Source organism: Mesoplodon densirostris, chromosome 1, assembly GCF_025265405.1.
Source record: "Mesoplodon densirostris isolate mMesDen1 chromosome 1, mMesDen1 primary haplotype, whole genome shotgun sequence".
Lineage (NCBI taxonomy): Eukaryota > Metazoa > Chordata > Mammalia > Artiodactyla > Ziphiidae > Mesoplodon > Mesoplodon densirostris.
In genome coordinates, this window is record NC_082661.1 from 149,773,658 (window position 1) to 149,800,377 (window position 26,720).

At 36.0% G+C, this 26,720-nt stretch overlaps 1 protein-coding gene across 3 annotated transcripts in view; it reads left to right on the top strand.

Moving 5' to 3' along the window:
- The first annotated feature begins 349 nt into the window (after positions 1 to 349).
- The window catches only part of GABRA2 (gamma-aminobutyric acid type A receptor subunit alpha2), a 118,329-nt gene continuing 91,958 nt past the window's right edge, over positions 350 to 26,720 (top strand). For all 3 annotated transcript variants that reach the window (XM_060091290.1, XM_060091283.1, XM_060091298.1), the window contains exons 1-2: positions 350 to 420; positions 2,953 to 3,068. In XM_060091290.1, coding sequence (XP_059947273.1) covers positions 350 to 420; positions 2,953 to 3,068 — 187 coding nt within the window. The remainder of the gene's footprint in view (positions 421 to 2,952; positions 3,069 to 26,720) is intronic.

Here is a 26,720-nt window from a genome sequence, read left to right on the forward strand (position 1 = left end):
GTCAGTGCAGGGTCCCGTGTGTTCTTAATACGTGTGTGTGTCCACCAAACAGTGTTTGCTGACGATGTGGCTGAGGGAAGTTCCTGGCAGAGCAAAGTCTGATTATGTGGTCATCATTCTGTTAAGAGAAAAAAAAAAAAAAAAAAAAAAAAAAAAGGAAAAAAAGAAGAAAAGAAAAAAAACCCTCCTCCGGTCATCACACCCTACACACACTCCACTGGAATAATCTCTATATCTTTAACTCCAATTCCCAGTTGAAATGACATTCTTTGGGGCTATTTGGATGGTGGGACTGAATGTAATTTTAAGTGTATTTTGTTTTTCTTCCATGACTTTACAAAGAGTGGTGATGAAGATGAAACTGAACATCTGCAACATGCAGTTGCTGCTTCTTGTTTTCTTGGTGTGGGACCCAGCCAGGTGAGACAATTATTTACTGTATTTGCCATTTTAAATTCAGGGTAAAGGTGTGTTTCTTGAATATTATCAATGCAAAGGTGGCTTTTCAGAAGCTGAAATATTTTGAAGGATCATTTCTAATGAAAAAATATTGTAGCAAGAAACAGAACTATTAAGTGACAGAGACTATTAAAAGTTCACTGATTCTTGTTTTTAGCGATAAAATACAAAATTGAATACAAACATTTTCTAAAAAAATAAATCACAGAAGAAAAGAGTGCCCTTTGGATGGCATATTTTTGCAAGGAATTGAAGTGGTTGCTATATGCAATTATAATAACACCGAAGTTCAGTAAAGAAACCATCAGTTTTCCTTTAAGCCAAACAGAAAAGCATAAGCTAAAATGATTTGAGTGTTAATTTTTTTCTTTTTTCTTTTTCTTTCTGTCTTTCTTTTCTTTTGGTCTTGGCTCTTTCAGTCAACATAGAAAACCTAAATGATGTGTGGATCTGAAACCTCTAGGTGGAGGTACTATACAACTTCACAATCACAAACAAATAAAACAAAAGCTTGATTTATTAATCAATTATTGATTAAGAAATTTTTACTTCTAAAATGGTACTGTCATAAAAAGTACTTACTTTGAAAATGTAACAAATTCTGTTTTGCCTGTATTCTACAAATATCAAATTTAATTTCTGTTGTTTTCAATAGCATCATCTTAATTGTAGTCTTTTCTGATTTTTTTTATCATCAATGGGCAGCTTTTATTAATTGCCTAAATTTAGGGTATGGTTTTCTAAATGCCAGAGAACTTAAAATATGATTCATAATAATGTCCATGTAACTATTCCTTTAAAAAAATTAGTGTTTATGATTTTATGATACCTTTATTTCCCTTTAAAATTTTCATTTTCCTGTCTCAGTAATTGTCAAAGTTTGAAAATACTTTCTAGAATTGAGATGAAATCTCTTTATGAAGTCTTATTTTTAATTGGAAAATAGCTCCTCATTTAATATCTTAATATTGAGTTTAGAAAGAAAATGTGACATGTGATTAAAAAACGCTTTCCAGTGAAAATCTCTAAGTGGAACTTGATGACCATCTTAGTGATTGGTTTTAAAGTTAGCTTAAGGCAACATGAAAACTTTTGAGGCTTGAGGTATGAACTAATTTGCTTACATAATTTTTAAAATGTTTAGCTTTATATCAATATTTTAATATATTCTCTTCTCCCAAGAGGATATTTGCTTGAAGTTGGTTACTGATTTTTTGATGTATTATGACTATTTTTAGCTACTAGCTGTGTAATCATTTAAATGCAAATGAATTCTGTCAATGATATTTCACACAATACACCTTGATCAGAATGCAATTACATATAATCTTTGATTTTAGAGGAGTGAACAAACTGTGGTCCATTAATAATCATTGAAAATCCTCAGTACTTAACCATATTTTCTTCTACTAGTTTTCTGTTCTATATTTGACCAGTAATGCTCATGCCAGTATTTTATTCTATTATATAAATGATTCTTTTTCTGGACCAGTAATTTAAATCTCTGAATCATTCTGGGGAAAAAAAATGGCAGTGAAAAGGGACATTCTGTTTTATACATCCAGTTGCTTTTGCACCAAATTGCTGGATGTCACAAAACCAGGTGTCTGGCTTTCTGATGGAGAAATGATGGAGAAAATCACTCACTGTTTCTAACCCTCTTCTGGTGATATTTTAAGACCACTTATTCTTTCCGCAAATTTATCTCTCTCTCTCTCACACACACACACACACACACACACACACACACAAGGTACCTGGGCATTTTAATCTTTGGATGACCTCTATTGCTCTCCTCAGAGACCAGTCAGGAGGGGTACTCCTCCAAGGCTCTCTGCAGCTGTGTGTGTGCTGCTGATGTTTTCAGAGCCCACCTCCACCTCCTGACTTCAGTGGAGTCTGGAACACAGCCAGCGGAGTTTCCCTGATGTCTATATTGCACTTGGCCATTGGGTGGAGGTATACCCAAAGTTAGAAAATCATCTTAGCTTAAAAGAGAAAAAGACATAAAAAGAAAAGACATTTCTGAGAAAGATGGAAAAATTCTGTGCCTCCAAGGAGGCAATTTATTTTCCAATTAATATTCAAATCACTGAAGAATTCTTTCAGTAGTCCCTTTGGTTTTTGTACCTTTCCAAATGCAGAACAACATTACTAATAGTATCTGCATGTGATAATCTACCATCATAATATATTCTAGGGAGTGGATTTTAGAAAAATTGAATAGGTCACACAAAATGCGAAGTGATAGAAATCTGAAATAATTTTGGCATCAAACTTTCTGATAAGCTAGTATTTATTATCTATTTCCAACAGCATGTTTACCTTCCCCATAGACATACTGGCATTTAAAGAAGTGGAAAAAAAAAGAAGGAAAACAGGTGACACTAATAGCTCAGGGAGCCTTAAAATTCAAATCAAGGAGGAAGAGCATGTTGGCACTTGCAAAACACACGTATGTATATATATCAGCTTGTAAAATTATCTGTTTAGGTTGGTGCTGGCTAACATCCAAGAAGATGAGGCTAAAAATAACATTACCATCTTTACAAGAATTCTAGACAGACTTCTGGATGGTTACGATAATCGGCTTAGACCAGGACTTGGAGGTAAAAATAGTTTTCCTTTTCTTAAATGCTCACAAAATAATGCCTTTAAAATTTAAGGGTAATATTTATATTTTAATACATTTTATACATGAATGCATTGTCACATATTAAAAAACATAGGTAATAGAAAATAAGGTATATGAAATAAACATTATCTCTGATTCCTTTTATACAGACATAATGTATTTAACATACCTTTTATAGACTACCTGAAGTCATATAGAGCCCAGACTTTGTGCATGAATAGTTTTTAAATTAGTTTATTTATAATGGCTAAGTTTTTCAAACTTAGACTATGTGAAAGCGTGACATTATTGGGCAGATATGCTTGTATAGTAGCTTTCGTTTCCTTCACTGAATTTTGCAGATGCTTATTTTCACACTAGTACAGATGTATAGAAATGAGAAACATAAAAATATAAAAGAGTATCTAGGTTGAATTTTAGCAACCAGATAAATTTTAGCAATCATCACAGGATTCTGTGATGATATTTCTTTACACGTGCATGTGACGTTTCTAAAACACAGCACCGGTTTGGCATTCTTGAAACTTACAAAGACATTTTGGATATACTTTAGCTGTAGGCCTAATTTATTGGCCTGTGGCACAGTTTGATTTCAAATTTAAACATTCATTCTCAACTCAGAAAAACAAATCTATTTTTATCCATAAAAGTAATGGAAACTAGGCTTGGTTAATATGTTAAATTTTAATTATCCTTTAGCATAGATGGGTGGTACTAAGGAGATTAGGTATAAGTAGGGTAGGTGTGTAATTCCTGAAAGGATTCTGAGCCAAAATATTGTTACTCATTAATTCTAACATGATATATATATATATATATATATATATATATATATATATATGCGCACACATTTATCAAATGTATGTTATACTTAGTAGGATGTTCAGTTTAATAACTAATTCAAAGTTAAGACGAATTAGTTGAATGCTTGGCACTGACTGAAGGTTTATATAGTTAGCCTGATTATTACCAGGTTGGCAACTTTGCAATATTAAAATGCTTGAAAAGATGTGTAGTGACTAAACGCCTGGATGTTTATGTCAATACTCTCTTTGAAAAATGTAGATGGCTGTTAATTCTATACATATTTGGCAATTGTATGGTTTGCATTGCCCAGTAGTCAGAAAAGGTTGGAAAAGACCTAAGTTTTTAAAAAATAATATGCCATTTAATTGATAGTGGTTTTGGACTTGAATCCTGAGTGGTACCTTGCATTTCAAGAGAGAAGTGATGGGGAAGAATAATGTTCAGAAGTATGATACATTGTATCTCTCAGAGATAATTCAATTGTTTAATATACACAGTCTACTAAAAGAAAAAACTCTCAAGTTTATGAGTCTGTTTCCATTTTGTAAATAAGTTCTTTACTCCAATATAAAATAAAAAGTTAAAAGAAAAGTTAAAATAAGGAAAAACTAAAGGAAAAGAATATTTTCTTAGTAATTAACATTTCTAATGACCATGAATAGAAGGCATTACTGTCCATGTTAGCATATATAGCAAGGAACTAATGTCAAACTCATACAACAGAAGTATGCCTAGCATGAGGCTGTCATAATTCATGATGGTGATTTGAGAGGTAGATTTCACTAAGGCAGATATTTTCCCAAGGCTTAGATTTTATTATTTTTTAATAACTCATGTGCTGTCAAAAAGACTTAAGATATTTAAGCTAGATCTTGGATTTTGTCTATGAGATTTTAGGAGAAATGTTTACACTGTGGGTGTATAGTTGGGATGTAAAAACTACCTGTTAAAGGACATGGATATTGCCATTTATCTCTTCATATTTCTTTTTAAATATCTCTTCCATTCTTTTTACTTTGGTCATCAGCATTCGAATATAGATCCTTGTCACTCATTCTGTAGGTTAATGCAATAGACAAAGTGGCTCTTCTTGTCTAGTGTCTTCCTTCCCCAATCCTTCTCTGAGAGTGGACGTGTGCTAATATTTCACAGTCAGATTAGTCTTCTTTTAGTCAATACTTTTCATATATTACTCTCTTGTCTTGATCAAATACCTTTGATAGCTCCCCATTGCTTTCTGTAGATGGTGATGAGGGAGTAGTGGAAGGAATATAGGCCTTGCATGCAGATGGATCTAGATTAGAATTTCTGTTCCATCTACACATCCAAAACTGTGCCTTGGCCAGGGAATCTCTGTTTCCTTTCATTTAAAATGGTCATGATGGGGATTCCCTTGTGTGTTATTTGTTGCTTTTCCCCTGTTTCTTTTAATATTTTTTCTTTGTATTTAATTTTTCTTAGTTCAGTTAATATGTGTCTCAGCATGTTTCTCCTTGGGTTTATCCTGTATGGGACTCTTGTGCTTCCTGGACTTGGGTGACTATTTCCTTTCCCATGTAGGAGGGTACAAATGAACTCATCTACAAAACAGAAATAGAGCTACAGATGTAGAAAATAAACTTACAGTTACCAGGGGGTAAAGGAAGGATAAATTGGAAGATTGGGATTGACATATACACACTACCATATATAAAATAGGTAACTAACAAGGACCTACTGTATAGCACAGGGAATTCTACTCAGTACTCTCTAATGGTCTATATGGGAAAAGACTCTAAAAAAGAGTGCATATACATATATGTATAACAGATTCACTTTGCTGTAAACCTGAAACTAACACAACATTGTAAATCAACTATACCCCCCTAAAATTAAAAAAAATAAATTAATTAAATGGCCATGATGTATTTCTACTTTATAGTGTTGTTGAGAGGATTACATAAACTACAGTGTGCACACAGCATACTAGCAGTTAAACACAATCAATTCCTTCCCTCCTCCCATAGGGTCCAAACATGATAATCAAGGTTTTTACAATTGACTTCTCTGGCTTAATTTTTACTTTGCCCCCCATCTATCCTGTACTTCAAACACATCTATTCATTTTCTCTTGATAATCCATTCACATCTGCTCCCTTAGCCTTTGAGGGGAAAATATTCCCCTCTCACTGGAATTATTCTTCCTCATTCTCTCTTTTCCTGTGAAGACCACCTCAATGTGGGTCCTTTTCAGTAATAACCTTTCTTAACTGAATTGTAGGACCCAGATTCAGTTTTCCCTCTGTTGAATTTCTTTAGCCGTTGTTGGCCTTGTATCTCGTTTTGTACATATTATGTGCTATCTTGGATTATTTATTACCTTTTTATGTGTCTCTTGTTACCTTAACAAGATCGTAAACTTATTGAGGCAAGGTATTGTATCATAAATCCTCTGTACTCTCACTAACTAAATATTGATTTGCATATGGTGACCATAAAAAATTTATTGAATACTTGATTAACTTTTCTATGACCAGTTAATCATCTGGAAAATGGAGCTACTCACATCTGGCTGACCTTTTAGTTGGGAATGTTGAGGTGATACTTTGTGCATCCTGCTGCAGGAAGGTGGTGTGGCTGAGTGAAGAGAACCTAACTTTAGACTGTGGTGATTTAGGTAAAATTCTAGATGGGTTACTGAGCAGTCTTGTGACCTTTCAGTACTTTACCTCACTGGGGCTACATCTGTCATCTGTAAAATGGGATTACTATTACTATTCTTAGGGTTTTTGATGAATATTAAATACAGTGATATATGCAAAAGATTTAACACAGTGACTGGCATATAGTAGAGAATTAATACATACCAATAACTAGAAGAGTTTGAAAACCTTTGTAAATACACAGTTGTAAATTTCAGTTATTATTACGGTTTCTTCTCTGTCCAAAATTCTCAGCCTGAATGTTCATATGTCATTTCAAATAGAAAGTTCAGGGAAATTATTTGTATCATTATGCCCCAGAAATTAATAATAAGGGGGAAAATGGGTTTGATTCTACTTAATATATCAAACTGAACGTCTCTATTGATGGATAATCTGAATAATTAATCTCAATTAATATTACTTCTCCTTTGTAACCTTAGTATAAATGAGTACATAGGAGAGAGCAATCAGTTTTGTATTAAGAGTTAGAAAAGTTATTCTTTTCACCTGGCTCTTCAACTTACTAGCTCTTATCCCAGACAAGTTACTTAGACGTTCTGAGCCTTGATATCTTCTTAGGGAAAATGGGAATATTAGCATTTTATTCTGAGAGGAGGAGGATAAATTGGGACTTCTATACATGAAAAGGATTGTACAATAGGTCGAATGATAAAATTTTAAGGTATTTAATAATTAATTATGGGTTTTCTTTTTTTTCTTCCAGTTTTATTAAGGTATAATTGACATATAGCACTGTAAAGACTTAAGGTGTACAGAACTATGGGTCCTCTTTAAACTGAGGCCCTGATCACACTACTCAACTGCTCAAAATCCTGCAATGTTTTCTACTTCAGTCAGAATAAAACACAGATTTCTTTCGATGGTCTCCAAAGTCCTGCATAATCTGTTTTCCTATTCTTCTTTGGCCTCACCTCACACAACTCTCCTTCTTGTTAAGACTGCTGCAGTCACATTGGCTTCTTTTCTGTTCCATGAAGACACCACGATACACACACACTCCTTGGAGCATTTCCCCAGCTGTTCCCTCTTCCCTGGATACCCATTGAGCTCACCTTCTCAATGAGGCCTACCCTGACCAATGCAATAAATACTATGTGTTCATCCTTTAGTAAAACTGCTCCTTCTTATGCCTTTTTTTCTGTTTTTACTTAGCACTTACTATTTTTTAATATACAAGATAATTTTTAAATCATTAGGTCAATTGTTTACTTTTGTCTCTTTTGCTAGAATGCAGGCTAATTGAGGTTAGGGATTTTTGCCTGTTTTGTTGTCTGGTTCTCAAGCATCTAGAACAGTGCCTGGCACATAGTAAGCATGGAATTAAATATTTCTTGAATGAATTTGATTTTATTCATTTATTTTATTTTATGTTATTTAGTATGGTCCCATGAAAAGAATTGACTATAGAACTTACCTTATCCTTAAAATCATCAGAGCAGTTATCATTTAATTACTGTACTGGCCTTTCACTGTTAGCACCAGCATATTAGGCTGACTTCTTGGTGAATGGAAACAATCACTACAATTATTCCAACTCCTGGCTTATGTTAGATGTGATTCTGTCTTGAACTAACTGTGTGATTTGGGGCGATTCATTTATCCCATCTGTGACACCATTTACTTACCTGTGAAACTGGAGGGGAGGTTCTACTTACCCTGTCTGTCTCACAATAATATGGTGTGGTTCAAGTAAATAAGAAAGCATAATGTGGCATGCATTGATAGGTATTAGGATCATTAGGAATAGCAGAGGAGAGTTCTTCAAGGAGAACATCATCTTAGAAGGTAGTATCCCTGAAAACATGCCAAGAAAATACTGGTAGGTCTTGTGCATTTGGTTGGCTTAGTCCTTTGTAAGTCTGGAAATGTATCTACCAAGACCATATGTTCAGCTTAGCTAGAACTTATAACTGAATCAATTTTTCCTTTAGTCTTCCTTTTAGTCATTGGAGCTAACAACTCAGGTACCACCTATGGATTTTGATGTTCCATAAGAGGCTTTCAAATTGTTAACTGAATAAAAGGAGCAACATTTGTGTTTTGGACTGTGTTTAGAGGGTCGTTGAAAAAAAGGAAAGTGTAGACAGGCCTCGTATATTTATAACAGCTAACATTCACAGTGCTCAACAATGACAACTATTAGAAATGACAAGGCTTGGTATCTACATTATAGAGTCAGTCTGGAAGATCTAGATAGAGTACTGTGCTTAACTGTATTTTGAAAAACTGTTTCAAGGAGTTTGTCTAGATAGAATTGGTACATAGTGCTCTTGTTTTGTCCTCTAAAGCCTGAAGCAGTTTTATGCTGAAAGCCATGAAAAACATGATGTCAGATTATAGACTTAGGGTCTGAGGGTCAGTTTTCAACTTCATTCTTGGATATTTTTCCTCAGGCTGGAGAGGGATGGGTGATAACATGTTTCTATGAATTTTACTACTCTCAAGTTTATAAAAATAAAATATAGGATATTTGGTGGGCAAAAATTAGTACAAAAAATCTGGTCTCTCCCAGAACCTAAGAGGGAGTCTGACCTCAAAATAGCATCGTATTATTTTATAAAGAAGTGGTTAAGATCAATGCCTCTGAATACCAGCATCTTTGAATTTGAATTCTGTTTCCATACTATATGAACTACAAACTTTTCACTCAACCTCTCCTTGCTTTGGTTTCTTTATTTGTAAAATGGGGGCTAAAAGCATGTGACTTATTGGTTTGTTAAGTATTTAATTTAAAAAAAATTTTGGGGGCTTCCGTGGTGGCGCAGTGGTTGAGAGTCCGCCTGCCGATGCAGGGGACACGGGTTCATGCCCCGGTCCGGGAAGATCCCACATGCCACGGAGCGGCTGGGCCTGTGAGCCATGGCCTCTGAGCCTGCGCATCCGGAGCCTGTGCTCCGCAACGGGAGAGGCCACAACAGTAAGAGGCCCGCGTATCGCCAAAAAAAAAAAAAAAAAAAAAAAAATTGGAGCGTCCGGCAAACAGAGTAGGAACACAATACTTGTAGATATTATTGCTGTTATTGTTGATTCTACTACTACTTCTACTATGAATGCAACAGAGTCCATCACTCAATGTTTTCTTTAATTTGTAAAAGCTGTGACTTCTAAAAAAGGATAAATGTGTGGCACAGAGAAAAGATATATTTGTATGTTTCTCATGCTATTAGTTTCATTTTGTAGCACACTTTTGTATATGTACAGAATCTCTGGAAACAAAACCAATCACAAAAGAAATATGTCAGATTATTGTAACATATAACAATTGGGCATCATCAGTTCATGATACTCAATTTGCCTATAAGAAAAAATCATATTTACAGAATGAAAACCTCACTATGAGATGCAGATGATGATTTTAGGGACATGAAACTGAGCGTGTCCATCATCCTAGCCTGGGATGTGCCAAGAACTTGAATGGCACGAGCTCTGGGTCTTGCAGCTACCGGGTGTGTGCCTGATGCTTGACAGCACCTTATGAGGTGAAGGGTGGTAGAGGCATCAGGAAGGAGATAACACACCGAAAATGATCTGAAATCTCTATACGGAATTGAAAGGGGCAGGGGACAAGTGGGTTGTGCGTTGGGTAGAAAGGAAGCAGCTGAGCCCTTAAGAAGTTCTTGTCTCAGGTGGAGGCGGAGTAAACTTCAGGTACTGGTCCTCCTCTTAACAGCTCTGATGCTCGGCATTCTCCTCATTCAGCAGCTGTGATTGGGGCTGATGCTCCTGAAGAGGCAGGAGGCAGCAGAGAATCTAGTCTCCCTTCCCTCCTGACTAGGTCTTCTGAGGTCCCCCAGTGTGCCTGGAGTGGAATAGCCTTCTTAGGCATGAGAAGATTGCAGAGCCTTTTTCACTCTCTGCCACCAGATCTTCTCCACCTACTTGCATTTGTGAAAAGGTCACAGGAAACACCGAGTTTGATTATTTCATGAGCGAGAAAATAAAAATAAATTAGGATGACTTCACAGAAGTGTGTAAATAGCTTTGGGTAAATATGTAAATAATGGATATCAAGTTTTTTTCATTTCCTCTTTATTGAAAATTATTTTGTGGGAGGCATGAAACAGAACGCAGAAAGGTACTAGGTGCCTGAAGTGGGTTGCTGTTTGGGAGGCTGGAAACTCTGGACATGGGCTTCCTTCACAGTACGGGCTTTCTCACAGTGCATGCTAGCTAAAATGAGAAACACAGTAATGTTATGTGCAGACTTTTGGATTCTTTTTAGTATTACAAGCTGACTAAGAAACATCTTAGCGTTTCTGTACACCCTCACTCTAAAGCTGTGTGTTGCTTGCCTACCCTCTTAGGGAATGGTGCTAAGACAGGCTTCTTCAGAAATGGTTAGAGTGAGGTTTTGCAGAACTCTTTCTCAGTTTGATGTTTTAACTATATATATAGCTTGTGATTATTTTATAGGAAAGGTAGACTGAGTGCATACATGGCAGCAATGGGTTGCATTAGATTCTTTCTAACTTTCTTCCCAAACAGCATCTCCTGCAAAATTCAAGGGAGCATCACTGAACTGAGTGACCCAGAGAATACTATCCATGTTTCAGTGAACTAACGCTAAGGCTTTTTTTTTTTCACCTTAAAACAATTTTGGTTAATAGCAGCTTCTTCTCTCAACCATTGCTGCTAGAGAGGCATTGCCCTTAGTCATAATTTTGAGGGATTGTTATTTTTGCTCTTTTCAGGCACAAGCACACCCCACTCACTCTGTTGTTTTCTTGCCAGCTTTTAAGCTCAGGTGCAATCAACATTTTTCTTTTTTTCACTCCTTAATACACAGTGGATAAATTGGACCATAGGGATGACAGATCCGTTTGTGTTAGTGTTAGTTTTTGATTGCTACAGCTCCAATCATATTGTAGAAATCTATATTGGTAGTGGAGATGGCCAAGTGAACAGCTAGGTCAGCCAGAAATTCATTACTTTTTGATGTGTTAACATGAAAAGAGTCAAATGAAGTTATTCTAGTAGTTTGTTCCCTAACACATGTGTATTGAAGGCTTATGATGTGCTAGACACTCTGCAGGATATAAAGATGTACAAGTTGTAGTGTTGGTCTCCAGGGGATGAAGCCCCTTGGAGGGTAGATAAGGTAGGTAGAGTGTGATTCTCAAAATGACTCAAAACAGTACAACACATGTTCCATTATAAGAACATGCTATTGAAATAAAGAAAAGAAATCACTTTTACTTGCATCATACAACTGGAGTTAGCCAATTTCTGTCTCTATAAGCCTAGTTCATTCATTCCATTGTTTCTTTCTAAGGGCCAAGGATTTGCTGGGTCCTGCTGTAAATGCTGCAAATACTATGCCGTACAGGACTGAGTCTTTGCAGAAATTCATATCATATCATATTTTGGCTCTTTCTGCCTTTCAACTATCTTAACAGTGGTTTCTTCTTTCTCTCCTTAATTAAAAATATTGTATAATTATTGTATGTTTTTCTTTATTGAAGTGTAAATCTTTTCTCATAAAAAGAAGAGTGATTTCTGATATATTTACTGTCAGGCTGAGAACTGTGATATCTACAGAAGAGTATAACATCCAGAGGGCATGTCTTTCTGTGTCTGTAGCAGGGGTGTTGAGAGTATTTATGGTAACCGTGGCATTCCTAGAGGTAGAAAGGTAAGTGTTTATTCCAGTCAAAACTTCTGGATACTCCTCAGTTCTCTTTCTAAGGAAAACTTATTTTCTGCCTTATCTTAATTTGTTTTGAGCTACAGATGAGTTAAATAATAACTAGACATGAACTGTGAAATAAAAATATAAATGATATGAGTTGTAATATCATGAGGATTTAGTTTATTTCCATTGAGTTTTAATGTTTCTGACCCAACACAGAATTCTGAAAACTTGTTTCTAACTTGAAATACCCTCATTCCTAAAGGTTTAGATCTTCTCATTTAGGAGTAAGTTATCATTAGAATAAAATTAATGTTTAAATCTAAAGGGATTTCATATAGAAACTCATCAAATTAAGGATATCAACTTATAAGATACATATAGATCCCTTCAAATTCTCCATTGGGTTTTTGAATTTTAAGTAACTTACATTAAGGTAGATTTGATGTCTCTGTATGTTATTATTATACCTTTTAACAAATGAAAAAACTGGCATATGGAAAAGTATGACTCCATCTCCATCTTAATTTAATATGAATTAAGTTATGTCAATTTTTATTTTTTTTAAATTTTTGTTTGTTTTAATATTTAAAACATGCACATTAAGAACATAAAAAATGGTTTTACATAAAATTCAAAAATACAGTACTCTGTTATAAGAGCATTCTTTTTATAAATATTTTTGTTAAGATTTAGGATGGTAGCTCCTTTTTAGGGGAATAAATGCAAAATGTAGCACAAAGATTGTCCCAGTAGTATGTGTGGCATTATTCTTTCTGTATTAAAGTATTGCAGGATTCTTAGAGGACATGTTCAGTTGGAATATTACTAAGTAGATTTAAAACATAATAAAAGAAAAGGTAAGGTTTTCTTCTTCTGATAGAGTATCCAGAGGAAAAATATGTCAAAAAGAAGATACTGCTATCTTCAGCTATTTTGTGGAGATGGTTAATAATTCATAAATTCTGTGAATATTTGAGGAATATCATATATTGAGTAATACAGTTGGATCTTGTCTATTGAGTAGAGGAATAGAGTTATGCCACAAAGTTAAGGAAGGTTGAAGAGACGATAAAGATTATAAATGCCTCCTAAGAGCATTCCCAAACCCATTGTTCAGGTTATGTTTGGTAGTGGTACATAAATATTTTAGTAAGTACTGGGAAGGCATTTGACTTCCATTAAGAACGTAAAAGGATCAGCTGCTTTTAGAATGGTGTGTGTGTGTGCGTGTGTGTGTGTGTATGTGCATGTTAAAAACTTCCCTGGATGAAGAGAGCTCCAGACTTAAATTGGAGGAGTGGTTTGGCGGAGGAAGACAAACGTCATGGAATGTTTTAGAAAAAGATGAGAGGCTTCCATTTTACTCCTATTTACTCGTGAGAAGATTTTAGATTTTGAAGCAAAAATGATGAGTTGCTACTCATATATATAGGTTAGAGGGTCTACAGTTTTTCAATTATATGAATTTTTTGAAGCCTTTACAAGAGAAATAAGCAAATCAGCCATAGGCAGAGAATTAGGGTAAATGGAACAAATTCATTTTTGCTGCATGATTGCATAAACTCTGCAATTTCTTAAGAAAGGAAATAGTGAGCTAAAATGCTAGCCAGGTTTACAAGGAAGATTAAAGTTTTGGATACCAAGAGAGAGGAAGTCTTAATTAAAAGAAAATGGAATTGCATGGCTTGTGTTCAGGTCGGGTAGAGGGGAATATGGGAGGGTAGATTTAATTAGTTATCTAGGGCATGTGAGAGGATAATCATCAAAGCAAAAAATGTGAAGCTGATGACTGTGCTTTGGAGAACAGCAAAGGAATCATCCAACAGCTATTAGAGGAAGAGAAACTCTAGAGTCTTAAGAGAGTGAATGGGTGGGTTTAGGTGGTGAAAATGTTATAATGGAATGGGGGTGAGTGTCGAGCCTTTTTAAAGGGAGTTGCCATTAGAGCATTACTAAGAGAACAAAGTCCCTTGATAACTAAAAACTAAAACTGAGTATCCGTTTCTCAGTCTGAGTAGCTTTTGCTTCATTAATGATTACAAAATTACAGGATCAAAAAGAACTAACAGGAAAGCTATACACTGAGCTGTATGATCAGTAGTGCTTATATTACAGGATGTTGCCATTTAAAATAGATTAAATATCAAAAATTGACTTGTTAAGGGCTTCCCTGGTGGCGCAGTGGTTGAGAGTCTGCCTGCCGATGCAGGGGACACGAATTCGTGCCCCGGTCCGGGAAGATCCCACATGCCGCGGAGCGGCTGGGCCCGTGAGCCACGGCCACTGAGCCTGCGCGTCCGGAGCCTGTGCTCCGCAACGGGAGAGTCCACAACAGTCAGAGGCCCGCGTACCACAAAAAAAAAAAAAAAAATTGACTTGTTAAAACATATAAATATGAATAATAGTGTCTGAATTCTTAAAGGAGGACACCAGGCAGATGAAGTAGTGAGGAGAATATCTCTGTAGCAGAAGAAGTCCTTTCCACTCTCATTCTTTCAAGCTCCCCAGATAATCTGCAGAACTCCTGGAGGTGTTTTTGGCTGTCACCAAACTGATGATCTGACTCATAGCATTAGCAGGGAGGGTCGTTGAGCATTTCCATTATTATCTGTGAAATACGGGGCTGATGAGATGTCACGTGGGGCCCAGTTGCTGATTCAGGATGGAGATATTTATGTGTAGATGGAGGTCTGCTTGTTACACGGATGTTGCCTGCCTTTGTCACTCTCCTTTAGCTGCTGCCACACCCAATTTAGTCTTTGTCATTTCTGGTGACAGCTTCTAATACAAGCATTTCACTTTCAGGCATCTGACTGCTACCATTTGTAGGGGCAGCTGCAATCTTTGCCACTGTAGCCGCCGCTTTGGAACAGCTAGGAGGTTAAGCAAAATCTATCAGCAGATAAGGAAAAGTGCTCAGGTTCATGTTTAAGTGAGTGGATATGAAGGTTAGTGGGGCGGAAAGTGACTCTTCATCAAATCCTTTCCCTTTAGGGAACTGTTTTGCAGCCTATCATTTCTGTAATTTCCCCCACCCGCTCAGAGAGGGTGATGTGACACTTTACATACTTCTGTCTGAAGAAGACATTAGCAGAGGATATCATAATCCCCAGTGGCTTTTTATAGTGCAAATTTAATGCCAGTTGGAACTAAGGAAACCTTGTTCCATAACATTGGGATAAAATAATCAAACCTTGATGAAAGAAGAATATCATGGTAGTTTTTTTTTTTAATTTTTTTAAAATTAATTAATTTATTTATTTATGGCTGTGTTGGGTCTTCGTTTCTATGCGAGGGCTTTCTCTATTTGTGGCAAGCGGGGCCCACTCTTCATCACGGTGCACGGGCCTCTCACTATCACGGGCCTCTCACTATTGTGGCCTCTCTTGTTGCGGAGCACAGGCTCCAGAAGCGCAGGCTCAGTAATTGTGACTCACGGACCCAGTTGCTCCGCGGCATGTGGGATCTTCCCAGACCAGGGCTTGAAGCCATGTCCCCTGCATTGGCAGGCAGATTCTCAACCACTGCGCCACCAGGGAAGTCCACTCATGGTAGTTTTTATCAGTTAAGGATGCGTTTGTCTGAAAGCAACAGAAAAATCTACCTGCAGTGACTTCAGTGGGGAATCAGTTTTTCTCACAAGAAGTCTAGAGGTAAGTGGCTCCTAGTACTGAGTTGTTAAGTGATGGCATCAAGAACTGAGACTTTTTTTATTTTTCCACTTCCTCTTCCTTAGTGTGACTTCAGTCCTTTATGCTGTTACCTTCTGATCCCAAGATGGCTGCTGCAGCTCCAGCTATCATATCCATGGTTAAGGCTGGAATGAAATGAAGGGATGGTGCCAGTTCCATTAGTTCCCTTTATCAGAAAAATAATCCTTTCCAGCACTTGCAGCCGATTTCCATATTTATCTCATAGTTATTTCAAGCTAGGAGAGCATCTGGGAAAATGAGTGCCCTACCAGGGGTTGGGCACATTTCTGTCCTTATAAAACTGAGGATTTATTAGAAAGAAGGAAGATGTGTTGGCTATTCAGTAGGCTACTGGCAATGCCTGCCACATTTACTAATGTTAATAAAAGTTACTTAATCATTTTGTGCCTTAATTTTCTATTCTGTAAAATAGAAAATATTAATTCCAATGATGGGTCAATATACCTAAAGTACTCAAAACTTTAATTTGCATATGAATAACCTGGATGATGATTGTTAAAATGCAGATTTTGAATCAATATATCTCTGTGGATCTCAAGATGTTGGGTTTCTAACAGGCCCTCAAGTGATGCCAATGCTGCTGGTCTTTGGGTCACATTTTTAGTAGCAAGAAAATACTCAGCTAGGGCTGCCATGCTGTACAACCTCAGGGAGCATTCATACAGAATATAATGCAATGACAAGAAGAGGCTAAGTGTTCACATATTATTATTATTATTATTATACTGCCTCTGGTTTACGATGATAATTAGGAATTCACAATTTATGTTTCTAAAGGTTGCAGTGATAAATCTTATTTTTATCAGAGTATAATCATAGATAAATTTATTGCTTATGATACACTTTTACAAAATTGCCAGTAAATACTAGATTGACCGTTAAAGTCTATGGTGTATGTTAAATACAATTTCTCTATCCAGCTATCTGTACACTCTAATTCTGTCACATTCTATATAAATAAGAACATATCCCTATCTCTATTTATATTTAAAAAATTAAAACTATGTTGTGATGAAGCCATGATGATATTTGAACTCTGCTTCAAAAGATTTGTTGGATATTACAGTTAGCTAGTTGTGGGAAAGAAAATATTGACATGAAGCTTGTGAATTAATCCAATATAAATAATTGATTATACAATTTGATTAATTGATTATAAAATTATAAAATAATTGATTATTAAACTAATTTAATTCTGAATATTGTGTTGTGGTAAATAAAATTTTACCACGTATGTAATCTTGAGGGCAGAAAAATAATAGAGCTCTCTCTTTAAATTATTTTATGTTCTAGTTGCTCCAAAATTTTCTTTTTGGATGGATGAAAATTGCAATTTCCTTTTAAAAATATTATACATGGTTTGTATGAGAGTGCCTGACAGAGACCAGATTATAAACCCGGAGAATCCAAGTTCTTAAAGAACTGATTAAATTTTTATTTTAAAGACACGAGGAGGGGAAAGGGCCTTTACTTTGATCAGAAGAGGCTGTGAGGGCAAAGCAGTGTACAAGAGCATTAAAAAAAAAACTAGTTTATCTATGAAAAACCCCTTTATTTTTATAAAAGGCCAATTATTATCTCTGTGCCTCAGTTTCCAAAACATGAAGGTAAGGAGACTGTAGCAATGACTTGCAATACCCTTTCCATCTAAAATTTCTCCCATCCTTTTGTGACTTGTTTCAAGGCAAATAGAGTAGAAAATAAGGTTCTTGGAACAGAAATCTGAAGCCAATTTTTTCTTCATTGTAGAAAAATAGGCAGAGTATGGGCCTGAATACAAGCTAGCAGAATAAAGCTGCTAGGCCTCTATAAAGTATGAGCTAAGAGAATAAAGGCTGTTTGGCCTTCCAACTCCTAGCAATTAGGAGTTTGTACAAAACTAGGTACTCCTAGTGCACAAAAATGCCAATTAAGAGCTTCTCTTAAAGCCGAGCAAGGTTGATTAGGAAGTGGTTGGTACAAGTGAGGTAATGATAAATGTGCCAAATTATAATTGCCCATGTTCTAGACATTGCTGGACACTCTCTCTCTCTGTGATGTAAATGGCTACATCTATTCGAAGCTCACCCTCTTTGGCTTCTCTGCTCTGTTTGGTAACATAGATCTACCACCTCTTTCCTGATTCTTGGTCTCTCCACATTTCTTCATCTGTATCAGTCCTTGTTCCCTCTTTATTTTCTCTCTTCTTGAATATGGGTGCTCTCCAAGATTCTGTCCTTTTAACTCTTATTACTTTTCACTTTCATGATTTTCCCAGAAGAATTTCATTCAATTCCATAGCCTCAGATATTAACCTATATGTAGATTCTCTCATCCTGCTGCTGTTTTCTGATGTAAATTTGCTCATTATTGCCCAGATGAACTCTCTTTATGGCCACGCACTGCTCTCAGGATCAAGTCCAGAGCATTTAACGTAGCAGACTTTACAGTCTCTGGCCTCTGTTCACTTTTCTGGCCTCATTGCTCACTATTTATCGCTATCTTGCATGAAGTGGCTTAGATTCACTGACCTTGTTTCAGTTTTTATTTTTTAATGCATTTGGCTTTCTCTAGCCTGTGGGCCTTTATACAGGCTGTTGAGTCTACTGGGAACACATTTGCCTTTCTTTAGGTTCCAGCTTAGACGTCGTACTTTCTAGTAACCTTACATGACTATCATCCCCTCACACACACATCTATGTTCAACAAATCACCCATTACTATACTTGGAATAAAATTAACATACTTTCTTGTAATTCCCATTTTACTTATTGGCATCTAAGGTCTCCTAAGGTCAGAGATTTATGACTCCTTGTCTGTTGTTCTAGCCCCTGTTCTATGTGTAATGCTTCTAGAAGGTAGATAGTAATCATAATATTTGTTGAATAAATGAATAGACTACTGATGAGCTATGCCCTTCCATATATACATTTCTCAAACTTCTAGAAACTGAATTCATAATTTTGCTACCTGAAACTGCTTTTCTTCCTGTGGTTCTCTTGCATGGTTAATGGTAATCTACATTTGTCAAGCTACAAGAGCTAAAAATCCATCTGAGAATGAGTTTCCAAATTCTCTTTACTCTTTTCCAGTCTCCTGACTCCAATTCTGTGATCCTCAAATATACAGATATTAACCTGATTGTTTAACTTATTTTTGCTTTTAAATAGATAATTAGCTTAAAACATTTAAAAATTAGGACATTTCCAATAAAAGTGTGGATTTCTTTTTCTTTCAAAAATGGCAGATTTGGTGATCCTAGGCCAAAATTCCTGATGCCAGAAATTGAAATTGAAATTGAGTTGATGACAGCAATTGAAACTAAGTAATGGCTTTCCCTGTTACAGGAGGTGTGTCCTCCACCTTTAGCCAGAGATCTCATTCAGCTCATGTCACTCAGTTAAGTTACCTGCCTTGCAAGTAAATAATGTGCTGTCCCCCAAAACACTTGTGTATATAAATCTAGCCCTACCCTGTTCTCCATATTGCCAGATTTTTACTTTTTAACTAGATTTGGTTGTGTAATTCTTTTGCTCAATACTCTCCAATGGCTTTCTTTTTTTCCCACTTTCCAGAGCATAACCTCCAGTCTGTATAACATAGCTTCCAGAAACCAGAATAAGGGGACCCAAACCCTAATGTTTTTCTTGGGCAGGTCAGGTAAAAAATGGGTTGACATTATGACAACTGAAGAACTGGAGCAAGTACATTCCTTGTTTAAAGAGGGTTAAGTTTTATCTGATTATGGCTGTATAAGTGTTTGAGATTAGAGTTGCTAGATACTCCAATTATTTTTAACAAGTTGTTGGAAATATCAGTTTTCATGGGAAGTTTCTTAATTTTAAAGACCAACAAATTCTAATGCTAATCAAAATAAAATCTTGTGTAACGCAAACAACACACACCTGAGTATTATTAGTTTGCAGGCCTTAGTCCTAAACCAAGATTTCTCATGAAGTGTGTGAAGGAAGGAATCAGTTGGAGAATTTGTTAAATGCAAATTTAACACATTCTCAAAAATTCAGTCAGTTTTTGTTTGAGCCCAGAAATCTGCATTTCATCAAATGTTCTTGATTCTGATGCAGGCGGTCCCCGTGCTGGACTGAATTATCTATCTTTAAGTTTCTGGTTAAAAATGATGGTGTTTTCCTCTTTTCTCTCATAGGACTTTATTTGTAACCTTTTAATTAAAAAGGAAAAATAAATGTGTATAGTAAGATCAGTCTGTCACCAGATGAGTCTGGCTAGCATTTTCCTCAATAACCTCAAAGAGGAGCTTTTGTCCACTGTCCTGAGATGGCTGTCAATTTTATAGGGTCAGAGACCTACTTTTCTTTACTAAAGTATTAGTCTGAATTAACTGGCTTATGCTGCAGTAACAACTCTCAGCTTAAAATATGTCTTATTTCTCCCGTATTTATCTTGTTCATGACACAACACTATCCACTGAGGTGTGATGGGTATGTAAGGGTTGGGCTCACCTACCCATCATCATCCCTTAGGGTCTCAGGCTGATGGACCTCCACCATCTAAAATATCGCTGGTCACTGTGTCAGGGAAAAGACATGTGATCAGGAGCAACTGTCACTTAAAGTTCTGCCCACATATGACACAATGTCACTGCTCAGATTCTTTGCTCAAAGGAAGGAATATAGACATGTTTAACTTCAAGGGGGCAGAGAAGTACAACTCTACCATTAACTCAGGAGTAGAATTGGAGATATTTGGCAGCTTAATGACTACCATTCTTAGCAAGAAGTACCCATTTCTCAGGGTGTAACTCATCTTCAGTAGTGACAAATAATATGCACTGCTTGGTGATACAGTCATATCTTATATCAAGAAATAATTCAGGAACTATGTTTTGTGGGTAACATGTTTAGTGTGTTTACGAGTTAATTGTTATGCTTTTTTGACAAATTGATATGATACACCTTCAAAACCTTCTTCCCCAACTCCCAGGCATGGGAAGCCAGAGCTCAAATTGCAGGGATTTAAGAGGAGATAGTCTGAAGTGTTAGCACACAATCTCAAACCTCTGTGACAGTAATTGCCAGGGACAGTGGAATTAAGTGGATGAGGAGCAGAGGCCATGTCTTTCTAGTTTGCTACTGTGTCCTCAGTGCCTGGTAGAATACCTAGAATTCACTATCTGTCAATTGACTATGTATGTGAATCCAATGCTCATATACATAAAAATACATAGACTTGTTGGTATTTTGGGTAGCTCTTTATTTGGGGTTCTCATATACATTTGATGCATTTAACAATGAGTTTTACCTTTTTTTATCAATAATTTAAAGATTTCAAATAATTGATAATTAGCCTTAATATTAAATAGTGTGATTGGAGGTAGTTTTTTTATTTTTTTTAATTTTATTTTTTATACAGCAGGTTCTTATTAGTCATCGATTTTATACACATCAGTGTATACATGTCAATCCCAATCTTCCAATTCATCCCACCACCACCACCACCACCCACCGCTTTCCACCCTTGGTGTCCAAACGTTTGTTCTATACATGTGTCTCAATTTCTACCCTGCAAACCGGTTCATCTGTACCATTTTTCTAGGTTCCACATATATGTGTTAATATACGATATTTGTTTTTCTCTTTCTGACTTACTTCACTCTGTATGACAGTCTCTACATCCATTCAGGTCTCAACAAATTACCCAATTTCATTCCTTTTTATGGCTGAGTAATATTCCATTGTATATATGTACCACATCTTTATCCATTCATCTGTCGATGGGCATTTAGGTTGCTTCCATCACCTAGCTATCGTAAATAGTGCGGCAATGAACACTGGGGTGCATATGTCTTTTTGAATTATGGTTTTCTCTAGGTATATGCCCAGTAGTGGAATTGCTGGATCATATGGTAATTCTATTGTTAGTTTTTTAAGGAACCTCCATACTGTTCTCCATAGTGACTGTATCAATTTACATTCCCACCAAGAGTGCAAAAGGGTTCCCTTTCCTCCACACCCTCTCCAGCATTTGTTGTTTGTAGATTTTCTAATGATGCCCATTCTAACTGGTGTGAGGTGATACCTCATTGTAGTTTTGATTTGCATTTCTCTAATGATTAGTTATGTTGAGCAGCTTTTCACGTGCTTCTTGGCCATCTGTATGTCTTCTTTGGAGAAATGTCTATTTAGGTCTTGTGCCCATTTTTGGATTCAGTTGTTTGTTTTTTTTAATATTGAGCTGCATGAGCTGTTTATATATTTTGGAGAATAATCCTTTGTCTGTTGATTCATTTGCAAGTATTTTCTCCCATTCTGAGGGTTGTCTTTTCATCTTGTTTATGGTTTCCTTTGCTGTGCAAAACCTTTTAAGTTTCATTAGGTCTCATTTGTTTATTTTTCTTTATATTTCCATTACTCTAGGAGGTAGATCAAATAAGATCTTGCTGTGATTTATGTCAAAGTGTGTTCTTCCTATGTTATCCTCTAAGAGTTTTATAGTGTCCAGTCTTACATTTAGGTCTCTAATCCATTTTGAGTTTATTTTTGTGTATGGTGTTAGGGAGTGTTCCAATTTCATTCTTTTACATGTAACTGTCCAGTTTTCCCAGCACCACTTATTGAAGAGACTGTCTTTTCTCCATTGTATATACTTGCCTCCTTTGTCATACATTACTTGACCATAGGTGCGTGGGTTTACCCCTGGGCTTTCTATCTTGTTCCATTGATTTATATTTCTGTTTTTGTGCCAGTACCATATTGTCTTGATTACTGTAGCTTTGTAGTATAGTCTGAAGTCAGGGAGTCTGATTCCTCCAGCTCTGTTTTTTTCCCCTCAAGACTGCTTTGGCTATTTGGGGTCTTTTGTGTCTCTATACAAATTTTAAGATTTTTTGTTCTAGTTCTGTAAAAAATGCCATTGGTAATTTGATAGGGATTGCATTGAATCTGTAGATTGCTTTGGGTAGTATAGTCATTTTCACAATATTGATTCCTCCAACCCAAGGACATGGTATATCTCTCCATCTGTTGGTATCATCTTTAATTCCTTTCATCAGTATCTTATGGTTTTCTGCATACAGGTCTTTTGTCTCCTTAGGTAGGTTTATTCCTAGGTATTTTATTCTTTTTGTTGCAATGGTAAATAGGAGTGTTTACTTAATTTCTCTTTCAGATTTTCCATCATTAGTGTATAGGAATGCAAGAGATTCCTGTGCATTAATTTTGTATCCTGCAACTTTACCAAATTCATTGATTAGCTCTAGTAGTTTTCTGGTGGCATCTTTAGGGTTCTCTATGTATAGGATCATGTCATCTGCAAACAGTGACAATTCTACTTCTTCTTTTCCAGTTTGTATTCCTTTTATTTCTTTTCCTTCTCTGATTGACATGGCTAGGACTTCCAAAACTATGTTGAGTAATAGTGGTTAGAGTGGATGTCCTTGTCTTGTTCCTGGTCTTAGCGGAAAGGCCTTCAGTTTTTCACCATTGAGAATGATGTTTGCTGTGGGTTTGTCATATATGGCCTTTATTAGCTAGAGATAGGTTCCCTCTATGCTCACTTTCTGGAGAGTTTTTATCATAAATTGGTGTTGAATTTTGTCAAAAGCTTTTTCTGCATGTATTGAGATGATCATATGGTTTTTCTTCTTCAATTTGTTAATATGGTGTATCACATTGATTGATTTGTGTATACTGAAGAATCCTTGCATCCTTGAGATAAATCCCACTTGATCATGGTGTATGATCCTTTTAAGGTGTGGTTGGATTCTGTTTGCTAGTATTTTGTTGAGGATTTTTGCATCTATATTCATCAGTGATATTGTCCTGTAATTTTCTTTTTTTGTGGTATCTTTGTCTGGTTTTGGTATCAGGGTGATGGTGGCCTCATAGAATGAGTTTGGGAGTGTTCCTTCCTCCACAATATTTTGGAAGAGTTTGAGAAGATGGGTGCTAGCTCTTCTCTAAATGTTTGATAGAATACACCTGTGAAGCCATCTGGTCCTGGACTTTTTTTGTTGGAATAATTTTAATCACAGTTTCAAATTCATTACTTGTGATTGGCCTGTTCATATTTTTTGTTTCTTCCTGGTTCAGTCTTGGAACGTTATACCTTTCTAAGAATTTGTCCATTTCTTCCAGGTTGTCCATTTTATTGGCATAGAGTTGCTTGTAGTAGTCTCTTAGGATGCTTTGTATTTCTGTGGTGTCTGTTGTAATTTCTCCTTTTTCATTTCTAATTTTATTGATTTGAGTCCTCTCCCTCTTTTTCTTGATGAGTCTGGCTAATGGTTTATCAATTTTATCTTCTCAAAGAACCAGCTTTTAGTTTTACTGATCTTTGCTATTGTTTTCTTTGTTTCTATTTCAATTGTTTCTGCTCTGATCATTATGATTTCTTTCCTTCTGCTAACTTTGGGTTTTTTTTGTTCTTCTTTCTCTAGTTCCTTTAGGTGTAAGGTTAGATTGTTTATTTGAGATTTTTCTTGTTTCTTGAGGTAGGTTTGTATAGCTATAAACTTCCCTCTTAGAACTACTTTTGCTGCATCCCATAGATTTTAGATTGTCGTATTTTAATTGTCATTTGTCTCTAGGTATTTTTTGATATCCTTTTTGATTTCTTCAGTGATCTTTTGGTTATTTAGTAACTTATTGTTTAGCCTCCACGTGTTTGGGTTTTTTACGTTTTTTTCTCTGTAATTCATTTCTAATCACATAGAGTTGTGGTCAGAAAAGATGTCTGATATGATTTCAATTTTCTTATATTTACTGAGGCTTGATTTGTGACCCAAGATGTGATCTATCCTGGAGAATGTTCCATGTTCACTTGAGAAGAAAGTGTAATCTGCTGTTTTTGGATGGAATGTCCTATAAATATCAATTAAATCTATCTGGTGTATTGTGTCATTTAAAGCTTCTGTTTCCTTATTTATTTTCATTTTGGATGATCTGTCCATTGGTGTAAGTGAGGTGTTAAAGTCTCCCACTATTATTGTGTTACTGTCTATTTCCTCTTTTTTTGCTGTTAGCAGTTGCCTTATGTATTGAGGTGGTCCTATGTTAGGTGCATATATATTTATAATTGTTATATCTTCTCTTGGATTGATCCCCTTGATTATTATATAGTGTCCTTCCTTGTCTCTTGTAACATTCTTTCTTTTAAAGTCGATTTTATCTGATATGAGTATTGCTATTCCAGCTTTCTTTTGATTTTCACTTGCATGGAATATGTTTTTCCATCCTCTCACTTTCTGTCTGTATGTGGCCCTAGGTCTGAAGTGGGTCTCTTGTAGACAGAATATATATGGGTCTTGTTTTTGTATCCATTCAGCAAGCCTGTGTCTTTTGGTTGGAGCATTTAATCCATTCATGTTTAAGGTAATTATCAATATGTATGTTCTTATTACCATTTTCTTAACTGTAATGGGTTTGTTTTTGTAGGTCCTTTTCTTCTCTGTGTTTCCCACTTAGAGAAGTTCCTTTAGCATTTTTCGTAGAGCTGGCTTGGTGGTGATGATTTCTTTTAGCTTTTGCTTGTCTCTAACGTTTTTGATTTCTCTATCGAATCTGAATGAGATCTTTGCTGGGTAGAGTAGTCTTCATTGTAGGTTCTTCCCTTTCATCACTTTAAGTATATCATGCCACTCCCTTCTGGTTTGTAGAGTTTCTGCTGAGAAATCAGCTGTTAACCTTATGGGAGTTCCCTTTTATGTTATTTGTCATTTTTCCCTTGCTGCTTTCAATAATTTTTCTTTGTCTTTAATTTTTGCCAACTTGATTACTATGTGTCTTGATGTGTTTCTCCTTGGGTTTATCCTGTATGGGACTCACTGTGCTTCCTAGACTTGGGTGGCTATTTCCTTTCCAATGTTAGGGAAGTTTTTGACTCCAATCTCTTCAGATATTTTCTCTTGTCCTTTCTCTCTCTCTTCTCCTTTTGGGACCCCTATATATGAATGTTGTTGCATTTAATGTTGTCCCAGAGGTCTCTTAGGCTGTCTTCATTTCTTTTCATTCTTTTTTCTTTATTCTGCTCTGCAGCAGTGATTTCCACCGTTCTGTCTTCCAGTTCACTTATCCGTTCTTCTGCCTCAGTTATCTGCTATTGATTCCTTCTAGTGTAGTTTTCATTTCAGTTATTGTATTGTTTATCTCTGTTTGTTTGTTCTTTAATTCTTCTAGGTCTTTGTTAAACATTTCTTGCATCTTCTAGATCTTTGCCTCCATTCTTTTTCTGAGGTCCTGGATAATCTTCACTATCATTATTCTGAATTCTTTTTTCTGGAAGGTTGCCTATCTCCACTTCATTTAGTTGTTTTTCTGTGGTTTTATATTGTTTCTTCATCTGGTACATAGCCCTCTGCCTTTTCATCTTGTCTATCTTTCTGTGAATGTGGTTTTTGTTCCACAGGCTGAAGGATTGTAATTCTTCTTGCTTCTGCTTTCTGCCCTCTGGTGGATGAGGCTATCTCGAGTTTTATCTTTAAATATTAGTGATTTTGACCTCCAGCATTTCTTCCAATGGGTCACTCTTCTTAGAAACACAGTTGATTGACATATATGTTCAATTGCTCTGCTGGTCCTTAAATTCAATAGCACATAGAATTACAACCATTAGGATGTGCTTGGATTTAATATAGTAAAAGAACTAATTCTGTGGCCTTCACTTTTGCTGCATTGGGTGAACCATATGAATGATGATTGTGAACCAAAGGCCCCATGGTTTCTGTTGTCTGTAGGGCATTCAGCACCGCATTCTAACTCCCAAACAGAAGCACTGGAAGAGCCACTAGTTGCATGTGATAGAAACAAAAACAA